Raw genomic sequence first — 16,106 nt, 5'->3', positions numbered from 1 at the left:
GGAAGTAAGTAACCTGTAAGACATCTTAGACATCACTAAACTAAGTAGGAAAGGACAGAAAGGCTATGTAAGCATCAGATAGTCATGAACTCTCAGGGAATTCCATATTCATGAGGTCTTCAGCTCCCTGTTGGTGACATTCAACTTGGCCCACTTGTCCTCTGACCAAGACTTAAAGATAAAACCCACAGCCACTCAGAGGCTAATATCAAGCCCAGCTATGGACAAGAGTATTTGCCTTTTCTAACAGAGCAAGTTAATTTAGCTCCAGGAACCCTACATCATTGCTAACCCTCACTTTGGACCTCTTAACCACACCATCAGCAAGGAAGGCTGCTGGAGGGCAGAGTCACCGTGAACCTGTGTACTCCAGGATTTGGGTAGCATGGCCCTTCCTGCCTGCTTGCAACCTATTCTAGTACATTAACCTACTGTAATTCCCTTTCTTACTGTATGTTTCTAATCAACTTAATAAACCAGGTTGATATGTACATCTTCACTTGGTCTGTGGGCCTTTCTGTGTGTGTCTCTGGCTGGGACAAGCTTCCTGGAAATATATTTGGAGGTTATCATTGCAGTGAGGTAATCTCCCAATGCACCAAGGCATCCTGTCACCTCAGACCAGGTCCAGGGTCCTTGGCACTCTTTGAAATATCCATCACAGTAGTTAGCTCTCCATGCCACAAAACAGTTTTCAGATTTTATTTCTCATTAGACTGTGACATCCTTGATGTCAGGGGCTAAATATTCTTACTCCAAGTACCTAACATAATTAGAGATGGACACATTTTTGTTAAATTATGAAAGAATCAATAGACATGTTATAACTAATTAGTGCCAGTTGAAACCAGAATTCAGGTCTCCTGAATGCACCATTAGGCAGAACCAGAACCTCACAATCTCTCAAGGTCTTGAGTAGGAGTGAGTGAGAATAAAATGTATCACTACAACTATGTCTTCCCTGAGGTATCTGAGGTGGGGAAGACAAAGGCATTGATGCTGGCTAACCACAGGGAAAAAACACCAAGTTTGATCTCCATTCTGGAAGTCAAATAGAAAACAATGAGCCAGGATTTCTAAAATCCTATCATAATTCGAAGCATTTTTCACACAGTAATGGCATCAAGTGTCCCCCCAGACGTCTTCCCCTCTACCATCTTGAGAGGCAAGAACGACAACATGTAATACCTTTACTCTAATTCCAGATAGACCGTATCTATTCAAGGAACATTACCCTCAATTAAAAGTTTCCCAGCCCTCCACCAAGTTCCTTACTTTTTGTTAGCACTTCAGCGAGAATGACAGGGATTTTTAAAATCAAAATGCCTGCACCAAGGGACAGGTAGCTACTTACAACAATCTCTGTGAGCAGAAACTGAGGCAAATAATCCTTTTTCTATTGCTTTTCTATTTCCCACTAAATGCATTTCTTTCTTTCTTTTCAGATATAAGCCTTTTCTCTTGTCACTGACCCCTCCATATTAAGCCTTATTCTTTTTCTCTTTCGGTCTCCCACCAGTTGTCCCAGCGCCCTCTTACACTCTCTTCACATTCTTCTCTGTCTTGTTCTCATTTTTGCTCTGGTTTTTCCTTCTTGTCCTTTTCTCTTCTTCTCTTTCCAGCATCTCTGGTCCACAGCTCAGTTCCTCCAGCAGGGTCTCAGAGAGTGTGATTAGGAATGTATCTGCAAGAAGACACAAATGCAAAACAAAAAAAGCATTGAGTTCCAAATGAAGCAGCGATTCCCCAGTTTGACTGTCAACAGCATTCTACCAGAACTATAAAATTCATCTAAAAATATCAAGACATAATTCATTTTAATTTACAAAGTAATCAGATGCTCTGAAATCTTTTTTGAGAAGAAGTAATAGGAAAGAGGACGGTAACCTTAAATTAAAGAGTGTGTATCATAATTTGGGGGAAGTGTTGGGAATCTGTATCTTAATATCCTATTTTTCCATATCTTTGAAAAATAATTTAGTTCTTATGACATGCGTTAAAATAGAACTGGCAAATCATAAAACATAATTTCCATGCATTTGTTCACATAAAGACAACCCAAATGCTGAAACTAAAAATTCAAACTTTCAAAGGTATTCTGGAATAGTAACATATTTTTTAAAAAAGATTGTTTTTCATTGCCAAACATGGCTCTAAAATTGAGCAAGTAAAATTCCAGATCACTCAGAGTTTTGTACAAACCTCTACTAATGCAAAATAAATGTTTTCCCTTAAAATGGTATTTTTTAGTACATTTTCATACATGTTTTTCTTTTATTTTCTACAATAAAGAGAAAAGATAAAATCTTCCAAGACATCCCAGGTTTGAATGCCAACTTATGTGTATATATGGTTTTTTCATTTATTTTTTAAATGATTTTTATTTTTTAAGTTTTAATTTTTTTAGTTTACATCAAAGTTACTTAATTAAGAAAAGTGACATAAATGAAATAGGCATCCCCAAAATGACATTCACTGTGCAATATTTTTTGCTATTTTGTAAGCCTTCTACAAGTGTCTTTTTAAACAAAGTTCTCTAGGAAATTGTGTCCTCTTGTGGTCACTGGCAAAAACAACATGTTTTGTGCAGGAAGAATCAATCAAAACAATGGAAATAGGATTTAAGGCTTCAGGAAAAGCCATTTGTGAAAAAAGGAAATCCCTTGAAGTGTAGAGAGATGAAAGTTAGGAGTAATCAGAGTAGGAACTTTATCTGGAAAAACACAGAATATAAACCATTAGATTTATATTTAAATTGCTTGATTAGACAGAAAAGATAAAAACGCTTACTAAGTAGGAAGACTATGGTCATGATAAAAGCCGCTATGAATAAGTACATATTTCTTACATTATTTCTTCAGTTACTCCAGCAGCTCTCTGAAATAGGTGAATGTGTATGTCACCAAGGTTAACTGGCAGCAAACACAGGACAGTCTCTCTAGCCTGCACACCCAACAAGTTAATAAAAGCTGGGTGGGGAGGAGGCTCTTCAAGACACCATACTTTTCCACACTCTGATTCCTCTTTATGTACAAGTTCAGCATATGCTGTTTCTTGATCTTACCTTCACTTTGAATGCACAATGTCAGATATTGTAAAGATTAATTTATTTGAAATTTGATTTGCTTGTTTAAGGTGCTCCTGGCAACTCAATTTCTTATGCTTTATCCTTTTTCATTTTACTTCCAGACTGAAAGCTTCACATTTGATAATTTTAGTTCCTGATCCTTAAAGAAGTTTGGAAAGAGAAATATAGAATCAGTTAGATTCATGAATTAAACTACCATGAAAAAAGAAAGAGGATGACCTCTTCTTTAGGGTAAGGTGTTCAAACACGAAGGCTGCCTGTGTCACCAATCCAAGTCACTTGTGCAGACACAGACTTCATACTCCGCTTTGAAAAAATTCTCTTACTTAACCATCAAACTAGGCAATCCCCCATGGAGTGTTCAAAACAAGATGAAATCTAAGATGTCCATTCAACTGCAGCCTTCTCCAATTTGCGCCCCCTTCTGTGTGAACACTCCTGTGCCACGTTCATGCAATTCAGAGAAATTATTTCATAGAACTCTAAGCCAGCCTACAGGTGGTAGGTCATCCAAAGAATAAGGAGAAAGAGTAGGAAGAGAGACTCAAGCACTCACCTTTTGTGCAATCCCAGCTCCCAAATTTACCACCTTGCTAACAATTCTATAGTATATGCATGTTTCTTTTCATTCTCTAAAAGTATTTATAAATGAATGTTGCTAAGACAATGCCAGTGGGTACACATTCAGATACATACAGATACATACATACATAAATACAGATACATACATACTTACTGCATCTGCTCAGTAGGAGATTCCTAACTCTGTTTCTTCTAACAGTATTTTTTTTTTCACTTTTTAACACAGCACACATTCCTCAGGAAGGACTGCTAACATGCCAAGTTTGCAGTTTTGAAAACAAAGCTCGTTTTGAATTATCCAAGTGCAAAAGAAAAACTTTTTTGTTTTCAGTTCTTTTTTTTTTTTTCAGGGAATTTGTTTTAGAAGTAGACAAAATGATTTAATTTCAATTAATCCAGTATTCCCAAAGAAGGCAGTTCTCCACTAACGTTCTTCAAGTCAGGCTGAGTTCAGCCCCAAGGGGAAATTTCTAAAACCGTTTTTTAAGAGCCTGAAATTAGGATTTTAGAACTAGGGATGCTTTCCCCCAGCAAGTGTGGACAAGAAAATTGTTAGATAAAATGTTACGTAGGATATAGCTGCAGATGAACAGGGTGGGACCAGGAAATATTACAGTTTGCAAAGCAGGGAGTATTGAGCCCCAGACATTTTGAGAGGTAATTCATTTGGCAAGCCACAGCCTTCTGCTCAAAAAGTAACATGTAGGCACTGAAAACCCCTCTCATTCTCTTCATCCATTTCTTCAAAGAGCTCAAGAGAAATTTCTTCTCAGAACTAAAGTCATTGATTATGACTCTGTCAGGAAGATTCCATGCCGAGATGGTTCTAGTTAGGTCATTCATTTTCAGCCCTCTTGTAAGCATTCTGGCATCCAGAGCGCAGCCTCAGCCCCCGGGGATCCCTGGTGCCCAGCAGCCAGGAGCTCTTCATTCCCTAGAAGTTTAGTTGCTCAGAACAGGGCTGGGTTAATTTGTTTAAGAACTAGTCTTGGAGATTGATGACTCTGCAAGTCTGGCTGGCTAAGGATCCCTGGCTGCTAGCTGCAGAGGACTCCGTTTCTCCTCCAGCTTCTCTGCCCTCATTTCCATCCCACAACCCCAATTCCCCACCCCAATTCCCCTTGGTCAGGTAAGGTTTCCCTTTACACTTTGCCCACACTTTCCTGTCTTGCTTGTCCATAGCCACAAAGGAAAAAGTCCAATTATTCAATCTCTTTGGTTTTAAGACTTCAACCAAAGGGAAAAGAAAAACAAAATTAAGATTTGAGATTGATCTTTAAAAAAGAAAGGTAAAGGTGGAGAATTTTCAAGATTTCTGCAGCCACCTTCAAATAAGAATTGCGGAATAATCTGCAATTCAGATTTATAAGAGAGAACACTGTGTAGAGTGGGGCAGAATTTCTGCCTTATTCTCTGCTTCCAAGAGATAAAATTCTACAGGCAGAAGATGAAAACAAAAGGGTGACTTATCATAATGAGTTTTGTTTTAAGGATACCTGCCTGCACACTATTAAGTGGAGGTCAAGTAGAATCCACTTTCCAGACGGGCTCTCATTTTAAAATGCCGCGGGAGCTCTCCAAGCAGGCCAGTCAGCATGCTGTGGGCATTGTTTCTGAATATTTGTAAAAATGGTGATAGACAGACCCTGCAAGTCACACCTCCCATGAAAGCACTGCCTTGTTCACCCCCACGGGAGGGATGCCTCTTGCCCTCACTTCCCCCAGAAGTCTGAGCCCTTCAGCCAGCTCCAGGCGCTCCAGACCCCAGGGTTTCCGGACTGAATCTTCGAGCCTCAGCGGGGCAGAGCCACATGGCCTGCCCTCGTGTTGCCTGGGCTCCCTCCTCCTTTTCCTCCTCCTCCTGACACCCGGGACAACGACCCTCCATCAGGCCCAGAATGGGGTCCTTCGCTAAGTTAATTCTCCCCTGACAGTCCAGTCTGGGGATAGAGTGAGGGGACCTTGGCCTGTTCAGGGCACACAAGCTCAGCACCCCCAAATCTACCCCTGAATATCGACTAATGCTTTGCTTTGCAACTAACGGATGAACACGAAAAGCTTATTCTATCCCAACTCGTTCCAATAAAGAGAAGCAAGTCTGGAACTGCAAAGATGGGTTTCTCTTCCACGAGGCTTTCCTTCCAGCCCACCAACTTTTGTTGCCTCCGATCTGACAGAAGCTGCATTAACACCCTCTTTGGGGCTCTTTGTTGTTAATGTATTAGACAGAATTGCTTAAAATATAAAAGCGTCCAAGTAACTGGACCACGTCTGGGTAGCACGAAGCATAACTGCCCACTCCACCTCCTAGGAACGAGGAGTGGAGGTGTCTCTCACAACTGGCTTGGGCAAACCGCGTTGTGTTCAGGGGCTTTGGGACCTCATCTCACTTTCTTACGAGCCTACCTTTAGAGGTCACAATGCGGGGCCTTATTGGGAAGTAGGGTAGGGATGAAATGGCCACAGGGTCCTCCACCTTGGGCTGGCAGCTCAGGAGATCAGGGCCGCAGCGAAAACGCTGTGCTGTCCCTCTCTGGCCCTGCTGCCTTCTCCAAGAACAAAACTGACTTCCGAGAAAGAATGAATTTCTGTCTCTTTCCAGCACCGTCGGAGGTGTAGCCTTTTGAGTGGTAGGAAGCGTTAGACTGGGTCACTGTAGAGGGAAAAGGAAGGCCCAGATGCTTCTCAGGGAGGGGTGAGAGCAGGCCGGGGCGCAGATCCACACTCCCCGTGTCGCAGCCACGTCTTCAGAAACGCCCACGACTTCAGGGCCCGCCGCAGCGGTTTGGCCTTTGGGGCTCTAGGGGCCCGTCTACCTGACTATTGGGGGAGCTCCGCGGCTGCCAGTTTTGCCATTGCCCCCACCCCAGCAATCCCAAAGGCGGCCCCACGGACCTAGAGGGTACTGGGGAGAGTTGAGACATCACGCACTGCGTAGAAGCTGTTGCTGCCGCTGCTGTCACAGCCACTCCGGGAGGGACTGACACCGCGGCCGAGAGGTCCCCTCCGGCCGCTTTCCGGGGCTGCGCTCGGGTGCGGGGGCGCGGCCCGCGCGCAACTGCGCGGAAGGAAATCACCCCGCGCCCGCCTGCGGAGGGCGGCGGGGAGGGAAGAGGGAGGGCAGCAAGGAGGCGGGCAGAGGGGCCGGCCGCCGGAGCCAGGTCGTTTTTGAATGGTTTGGGAGAACGAATTGTTAGACCCTGAGCAAGTGGGGGGTGGGGACGGGGAAAGGAGGGGGGGGGCTGGAAAGCGGAAACTTTCCTATAAAACTTCGAAAAGTCCCTCCTCCCCACGTCAGGCCAATGACACTGCTGCCCCCAAACTTTCCGCCTGCACGGAGGTATAAGAGCCTCCAAGTCTGCAGCTTTCGTCCAACTCCCAGACACCTCGCGGGCTCGCCGGCACCGGCAGCGTTTCCAGGAGGCCGAGCAGGGTGTGCGTGCGGCCGTTGGGCGCCTTCTTTTTGGACCTCGGGGCCATCCACACCGTCCCCTCCCCCTCCCGCCTCCCTCCCCGCCTCCCCCGCGCGCCCTCCCCGCGGAGATCCACCCCGTCCCTCCTCCCGCTCCCTCCTCGGCGGGCCGCACCGCCCCGGCCGGCGCCGCGCGCGGGGGAAGCTGGCGGGCTGAGGCGCCCCGCTCTCCTCCTTTTCCCGGGCCGCCCCTCTGCCCCGGGCCTGCGAGGCCGCACGCTGCCACCTGAGAGATGATGCAGGACGTGTCCAGCTCGCCAGTCTCGCCGGCCGACGACAGCCTGAGCAACAGCGAGGAAGAGCCGGACCGGCAGCAGCCGCCGAGCGGCAAGCGCGGGGGGCGCAAGCGGCGCAGCAGCCGGCGCAGCGCGGGCGGCGGCGCGGGGCCCGGCGGGGCCGCGGGCGGGGGCGTCGGAGGCGGCGACGAGCCGGGCAGCCCGGCCCAGGGCAAGCGCGGCAAGAAATCTGCGGGTGGCGGCGGCGGCGGCGCCGGCGGCGGCGGCAGCAGCAGCGGCGGCGGGAGCCCGCAGTCCTACGAGGAGCTGCAGACGCAGCGGGTCATGGCCAACGTGCGGGAGCGCCAGCGCACGCAATCGCTGAACGAGGCGTTCGCCGCGCTGCGGAAGATCATCCCCACGCTGCCTTCGGACAAGCTGAGCAAGATCCAGACCCTCAAGTTGGCGGCCAGGTACATCGACTTCCTCTACCAGGTTCTCCAGAGCGACGAGCTGGACTCCAAGATGGCAAGCTGCAGCTATGTGGCCCATGAGCGGCTCAGCTACGCCTTCTCGGTCTGGAGGATGGAGGGGGCCTGGTCCATGTCCGCGTCCCACTAGCAGGCGGAGCTCCCCACCCCCTCGGCAGGGCCGGAGACCTAGGTAAGGACCGACGCCTCTGCGCCCCTTTGCCGCTCAGGTGGCGGACGGACTGACGGCCGGGCCGTGGCTGCCTGCCCCCTTCCTCAGCCCCCTCTCCCACTCCGCTCTCAGCCTTCGCCACCTCATCCCCTGAACGTCCCCGAAAGGCTGGTCGGTCCCCGCTAGGGAGAGAGGGGGGATGCGCCCCGGTTAGGAGTGTGCGTGTGCGTGAGTGTGCGTGCGAGACAGGAGGGAAGTCTGAGAAAGACTCCAGGGTCACGGGTAAGGACAGTTTTCTTGCCAGCGCCTCCCTTTCTTTTTGGCTTTAAGTTTTCCTTCTCCTTAAAACAAATGTTTCCAAATTCCACCTCCTCCTTCTTTCCGCCCACCCACTTCCTCTTGCCCTTGGGCTGAAATCCTTCCAGGTTGTTCAGCGCAATTTCTCAGTAGTGGTGATAAGGACAGAGCTCACTAGTCTTAGAAAACAAACACGAAGACCTAAACAATAACCAACTTTCCCCTCTCTGGGTTTTTGCAGATGTCATTGTTTCCAGAGAAGGAGCAAATGGACAGTCTAGAGACTCTGGAGCTGGAAAACTAAAAATAAATATATATGCCAAAGATTTTCTTGGAAATTAGAAGAGCAGAACCCAAATTCAAAGAAACAGGGCGTGGGGCGCACTTTTAAAAGAGAAAGCGAGACAGGCCCGTGGACAGTGATTCCCAGACGGGCAGCGGCACCATCCTCACACCTCTGCATTCTGATAGAAGTCTGAACAGTTGTTTGTGTTCCTTTTTTTTTTTTTTTTGACGAAGAATGTTTTTATTTTTATTTTTTCATGCATGCATTCTCAAGAGGTCGTGCCAATCAGCCACTGAAAGGAAAGGCATCATTATGGACTTTCTCCATTTTAAAATGGTAACAGCCAGAGGAATTTTAAGAACATCGTTAGAAATAAAAATACGGGGATCAAACTGACTTGCAAAATCACAGTCAGTTCATTCCTTTTTACCTTCTTCCTCTGAGGGAAAAAAAAAAAAAAACTTAAAATACAAAAAACAACATTCTATTTATTTATTGATGACCCATGGTAAAATGCAAATAGATCCGGTGTCTAAATGCATTCATATTTTTATGATTGTTTTGTAAATATCTTTGTATATTATTTTTCTGCAATAAATAAATATGACTGAAAATTTTAAGAACCTCAGAGTTTGGTCTATATTTTTAAAGCTCAGGATTAAGTTGGCGGTAAATACTTGCTTGTTTAACTCTGGAGGCACCCAGGAGGGAGGGGGCACTAATATAAACAAAGCACTGAAAACGCAAATAAACTAGCTACTGACAGGCACAGGCATGTTATTTAGAAAGACAGCTTTATTATTATTCCAATTTGGTGTTCAGTGGGCTTTGTGGCATCTATCCTTCATCTCTTACCAGCTCTCTAAACAGCGAAAACTTACATTTGTTACTCACCTCTCTTGCTTATATTTTGAGGAGGCAGTCGTAGAACAGTTCAACGCATATAAGCAATATGAAGCCAGCAGTCTTTTCTCTTGTTAACTCTGTATTTTTGTCATGAGCTCCACTGTTTGTGAGGATTTTTAAATAAGAGGTTCATTTCAGTGAACGGTGTATAAAGTGTTCTTAAAATGACCTATCTGTACACGTATAAATCAATACAAATGCACTGAAAATAGTAAAGTTTAATTCAGCAGGAAAGATAATTCCAGTTGTAATTTATCTCTCTCTTTCATGAATGAAAATGATATTTAATGTCATGTTTGCTTAAAAGAAAAGCCAAAGTGAAGAATATTTTCCCATGTTGATGTTATCTCTTTGGGAAGCATGCTCCTTTTTTATATGTATAAAGAACATACAACTATGGAGTCAAATACAATAAGCAAAAAACCTGAACTTCCAGTAACTTCAGTAACAATTGGAACAATTACAATTTTAAATGCAATAGCTATTCATTTTCTGGTCAGTTCATTAGCAAGTAGATTTTATCCAAAATTACACGGAATTTTTCCTTGGTTACTTATAGGTATACAAAATCTGATGAAGTTAAGTTACATGGGCAAATGGGGCTTGATTTTTATTTCATTATGGTTATTTCTGAACCAGGCAAATATTGGCTCATAACTAATATCATTAGGAGCAATACGTTTGTATCACTCACTGCTTAACTTTTACATCTAGTTTACTGCATTCAGGTGTAATCTGGCAAGCTTTCAAACTGGAAAATAATTTTGTTGTCTATTTCAAACAAAGGCTATGGCAGATAAGTGTATATGAATCCAAACAGGTTGTGTTTGTTCAACTCAGATTGAGGCTATTATTACCTGAAGGTTTTTCATTCCCTCCCATACAACATCAGGGAATGCTGACATAACAATATTGTAAATTTACTATTCTGAATATTTGAGACCGTATTTTCGGATAAGGACCCTGTAGCATTTACTTACACTGAAAGGTTAGTGAAGGCTTGGGGAATTAATTTTTGGATTTTGGTATTCCTTTACCAAATAACTACATGAGCCGGGAAAGTGATTATGTGTGCATGTATTTGTAGGGTGTGGGTGTATTGGCAGAGTGGAGAGAGAGAGGGAGTGCGTGTGTATAGGGTAGAAATGTAAGGGTACCCTAGAAGAATGAGGGAGAGCACATCAAGATGGTAATTCTCCCTTTTGTGTGTATCATCCTACACCTCCATTTTCTAAACTGTTCATGGAGGAATCTCCTTGTTCACTAGCTTGGTCTGACTATTTGATATTTCAGATTTCTTGACGTACGTCAGGACGGAGCTGACTGTCATTGCTGAGAAGGTAATCTCTATCTTATCTCTGATGATTTAAAACCCAGAGGTTTCACAAAAGGTAGCCTTTCATTTGCCTTTTTAATTTTTTTCTTTTTTTTCTTTTTTTTTTTCTTTTTCTTTAGCATTTTGTTCTCTTTTCTCATAAGAGAACCCTGTGGAGAAAAGCAAATACCATATTTGTGTTGCTAAACTGAAGGTAATATTTTTCCCCTAGATTTTCAGAGAAATGAATGAATGAATGAATGAAAGGCGATGAATAGCTTTACTTTGAACGAGAATAATTCATGGAAAATATTAACTATTAGAATACAATTTTCAGGTTGCAGACTGATTTTGTATTGCCAATCTCCTCCCCCTTGCACATAACAATGCTAATTCTTTTTTAGAATAGAAATAAAACCACCTGTATTTCTTTTGCTCTACTATTTTTTTCCTGTTTTAATTCTTTTTGCTACCTATTCTTATTTAAAGGACACTTAAAATGAATTACCTCTGCTTCAGAAGTGAGAATTTAATGTGATGGCTGGACTGGGGGACTCTACCCTTTAGCCAGAATGCATTCACTGGAGGGAAAAATGCTGTATAAAATAGCCTTGGGTGAATTCTATAAACCACTGAGTAAAAATGGTTCCTTTACTGTGCACATAGTTTTTTTTTTTTTTTTTTTTTTAATCTTGCTTTTAATTTCGTTGGATTGATAGCCTTCAGTCATAAGAAAGTAAATTTCTGTTCTTATACACACACATTTATTTTCCTTCTTTGTGCACACACTTGCTAAGCACATGCACAGATGATCATTCATGCACAGTTGCAGGTATCCTCTCTAAAGTGGTACAAATTATTAATAAAATAATGTTAAATAGCAGAAACTCACATACTGTGTGTACTTTTTTCCCACACTCAACAACGGCACAAGCTTCTTGCTCCTGCAGTCTTCAGGCTCATATTCATAATGGAGCTTTTTAAGGGACACTTGGCCTCTTGCAAAAAAGTCGAGCATTTTGCACATTCCACGGTTTGGCAAACTCAGAACTGGTTATTTTCTCTAGACCGGTATCAAGTTCTTCTCAGGCATATGATTTCACTTGAAGTCCTGCCCAGGAATCCTTCAAAGTGAGCGTTTGTCCCGCTCTCATGATGTCAGGCGGTTTTCCCTGCATCTGTAATTTGAAGAAAAACAAACAAACCTGCGGGGAACAAACGCCACGGAAACCCAAACAGAACTCCGTGGGGAGCGGGAGTCTCACCTGCGGCGGGCGCGGGCGGGGGGCGCAGGCCCAGACTCCCCTGCGTGGGTGGCGGTCCGGTGCCGCACGGTGGAGAGAAAGACAATGTCGGTGCCCTCCTCCGACTGCGTAGACCGCTCCGGGCCCCGCGTCTGGCCGCTGCGCGGAGGCGGCGGTTCCAAGTGTCAGCGGTAGCAAAGGCGGCAGCAGCAACAGAGTCAGGCAAAGGCCCAGCCTCAAATTTCCTGAGACAGGCCTGTATTAGCGACAAACAGGGGTCGGGCGGGGGATCCCCGGGGGCCACTTTTGCAGAATTTTCTGCCTGTTGCGTCGTAAGCTGTGCCCCACCCCCAGCACCAGCGAAAGTGGAAGGAAAGTGCACCGTCAAAGTGGAAGGAGAAATCGGTTTCCTCGTAATTTCTCAAAGCCGGCAACCTCACTCTTTCCCGGAAACCTCGAAACCGAGACCTCAAAAATGCCAACAGGATTATTAATTATCCTTATTTACTGAACAGCAAAAGATAGACGCAGTAAACCGGGCATGGGATACATTTGCCATTTGCTTTTGTCCCAAGGCCCCAGGACGTGAGCCCACTTAATGTTCTTAGCAAATCAAAGCACGTGTCCTTTGAAGAAGGTGTGTAATTGGAGTTTAAGGCATGTATGGAATTCCCAGATGTCTATAAAGTAAGAAGGAGCATGTGGCAGGTCACTGGAAGGTGGGGCAGGTTAAAATCACTGGCACAAAGTCCCCCCCCCCCCCTTTATATTCGCCTTCTTTGTAAGAGCCAGGGAGGTAAACCTTGGGGAAAGGATGGGACGGGATCGTAATGAATGTCCAGCTTCTCCTATCAGAGTCATAGTAACCATGGTAAAAAGCACATGGTCAGAAAACCTCAAAGAAAACACTCAATTATAGCCGGGATTTCGTGGGCGCCCTGCAATGAGATCGTTTGGGGTTTGCTTCAGCGAAGGCCTCCAACGGCTGTCCTTCTTGTTTACGTGGACTGTTTTCTTTTCCTTCCATTCCCCCGCCCCCCCCCCCCACTAAGTTTGTGGATGTGTCTTCGTACTTATGCGTGAACAAAATTCCGGGTTAGGAAAAGAAAAAAAAAAAAATGTCTAAAAACATTCATTCCTAAAGGCAGCCTTCTTGGGGGAGGGGAGATTGAAGATTACGAGCAAGTGAAATTAAGTTTCTGTAAAACATGCAGTTTAAACATGGACCAGAAATAAGCGAATGTTCAATGAAAAGACAACCATCAGAATCAGCAGCACTCTTTTCTCATTTCACTGAGGAATATGTAGATGCATATGAGACTGTGGAATCCAAGCGCGAGTCTGAATATTGTTGAGTAGGCATTTTGTTTTGTTTTGTTTTGTTTTTGGTTTGAAGCCGGAATCGAAGGCAATATGACTTTTCTCCTTGGGTTCAAGATGGTGCCCTCACTTACCTGCACAGTGGAGCCAGAGACGGACACGTAAGAATGGGGGTCTGCCAGAGAAGTTGGCCCTGGCAAAGGTTGGCCTTGGGAGGGGGTCGGTGTGGGGTCATCTGAGACTGGGGCCCAGAGCGTGGGGGCTGGAACAAAACGCGCCACAGACCCCGCCATTGAAGCAGGCGGGAGGGCTAAAAGGACGCGTGGGGGGAGGGGGGGGGGACAAGAGTGTGACAAGTGAAAAGTTAAGCAGGTACCTGAAGGAAGTTTATCTTGCCCAGATGTTAGGGCTTTTATGAAATGTCACGTGAAGAGAACAGATGTACAATTTGCAAATGGGGCCACGCCTGTAAATACAAGGAGGCAAATGCTTGGAGGAAAATCCAGGCATAAATCATCAACCTCCTTTTCTAGTTATCTATTCTCTCCTTTAAATATTTGCCACCAGAAAGGGAAGACACATCTTAAATCGTCAAGTGCCTCTTGGAGCAGAAGTCGCAATCCTATCACCTCCCAGCACTCCCCATCCCCTCGGTGTCTTGGGTGCAGAGGGGTGGGGTGGCTGGCAAATATCTTCTCCCTTCGCGTTTTCCTTCTTCAGGTTCCCCATCCCCCACGTTTCTGTCTTGGCCTCTCAGAGACTTTTGATCCTGAGAAACGTATCGGATCTCGGTTAGGAAAAGCTGAAACTAATCAATTGCCTTTTTGAAGGGGTAGAGAGTGATAAGAAGAGAGAAGGAATGCCCGGCCTGACAGACCCTAAACCCCCAAGATGGTTGGATGGGCTGAAAGATGAGCAGATGAACCGGTGATCCCTCACTCCTGGGGCGGGACCCAGGCTCTGGGGATCCTTGCTACCCATGGGGTAGGGCTTTTAGGAAGTTAAATTATCGGTTTGATTGAGAAGGATTTTTAAAAATCACTTATACAAATAAGAGGCTTTTTTCTTCTTCCACGCAAGAAGGAAGCTCAGTTCATAAACAAAACTAAAATGAATTAGTAGTTGCCCAGTTGTGTGGAAGACAGTTCAATTCCTTTCTCTGTTCTTAAGAGAGATGTTTTAGAAGCTATTGTGACTATTAATGCGTGGCTCAGGCCAGGATCTCTGCGCAATTAAGGTTTTAAATATTTGTTGACAATACTTTTAAGACTGTACATTAAATGAACGAGCTGTTCCATGGCTCTTCGTTTAAATGCCAGAGTATTCCTAGTCTCTGTAAAATTGACATGGCACCTGGCTTATAATTATATAGCTGCCCATACAGCTCTGTATTTTTTTTTTTTTAATTTAAAAGTTGGGGAACTTTCTTCCACAATATTAAATCTAAACTTACTGTCAGAGTTTATGTTAATCCTCTTTGGATTTCCAAAGAATTGAAATAAATTCAAAATGATCAACTTTAAGGGTGACAGTTTTAAAAACGACAAGAGCAGATAAACAGACATATCTTTTCTCTCTATGGCATTTAATCTAAATACTCATCCAGCTGTCCCTGGAGGAACTTAACCTTGAGTTATTACCTTTGGGTACATATCATATCTGGTTATGGCCCCCAAAGCGTCCTGGAGGAAGACCTCAGATCCCGCCCCTCTGGGTTTGCCCAGCCTGGATGAGCCCCCACACCCTGACTCTGATACCGGTTTCTTCCCTTAGGGATTTCCAGACTTCCATTTCTAAACATAGTACTGGACCAAACAGTCTAAATTTCTTTTCTTTTGTTTATGAAACTTAACGCCAATCAAAAAATTGTTACTATTGTTGAAAACCAACATGCAGCAAAAAGAGACCATGCCAAGACGGCAAGTTTAGCAGTGATAATGAATCCTTCAGAGAGGTCTGCTGATGCCACCCCTGCAACAGTGTGCTTCATTCCTGGGCAGAACACTACCTTGCAGAGCAGCCTTCTTTCAAATGTTCTTATAAATCCTTCTTTCATTATGACTGAAGGAAATTTCTGTTAGCATCTTGTTAAGGTTGCCTCTCTCCTCATTCCACCCTTCGCTTCTCTTGCTTCGCCCTCCCCCCTGCCCCCCATCAACACACACCTTTTAAAACTTTTAACTTTGTAACATAAAAAAGAGACCAGGAGCAGAGAATCCTTCTTCCTCTTCCTTCTCTCCAGGCCTCGACTGAGTGAAACTTAAAACACATCTCATAGATCAGTTTTCCTTTTCTGAAGTTAGGCACAGTCCACGACCCGGATTTTCAAATAGCCCAGGCTGGAGTCTGCAATATTTAATCCAGTCAGCTATTAAATGTCCTCCGGCTAAATCAAGAGTATAAGAATCCGTAGTAGGATAATGATACCAAGAGCAGTTTGGTAAAGGGAAGGGGGGCTGGGAGGGGACACGGACTCCAGGGATTCTTTGATTTGGAAAATCCTGTTTTTAGAACTCCTGTCAGAGTAATAACAAAGCAAAGAAACAGGAAAGAACAACTCTTTGTTCCAGGATATGGTTTTAATGAAATACTACTAACACACACCACACACACACACACACACTCACGAAAAGAAAAAGAAACAAGAAAGATCTATTAACAACGGCTTCTGAGACTCCACTTCTCCTTTACCTATTAGGGACTAGCACGCTGCGCAACGTGAACCCCTCTCCCCCTTTT

The 16,106-nt window shown here is 44.7% G+C and overlaps 1 protein-coding gene across 1 annotated transcript; it reads left to right on the top strand.

Moving 5' to 3' along the window:
* The first annotated feature begins 7,144 nt into the window (after positions 1-7,144).
* On the top strand, positions 7,145-9,205 carry TWIST1 (twist family bHLH transcription factor 1). The gene is made up of 2 exons (XM_045495031.1): positions 7,145-8,020; positions 8,538-9,205. The coding sequence occupies exon 1, from the start codon at positions 7,376-7,378 to the stop codon at positions 7,976-7,978; it is 603 nt and encodes a 200-aa protein (XP_045350987.1). The 5' UTR covers positions 7,145-7,375; the 3' UTR covers positions 7,979-8,020; positions 8,538-9,205.
* The last annotated feature ends 6,901 nt before the right edge of the window (positions 9,206-16,106 follow it).

The sequence above is a fragment of the Leopardus geoffroyi genome, chromosome A2 (genome assembly GCF_018350155.1).
Source record: "Leopardus geoffroyi isolate Oge1 chromosome A2, O.geoffroyi_Oge1_pat1.0, whole genome shotgun sequence".
Taxonomy (NCBI): domain Eukaryota; kingdom Metazoa; phylum Chordata; class Mammalia; order Carnivora; family Felidae; genus Leopardus; species Leopardus geoffroyi.
Note: the sequence above shows the minus strand (reverse complement) of the source record. Positions and strands in the feature narration are given on the sequence as shown.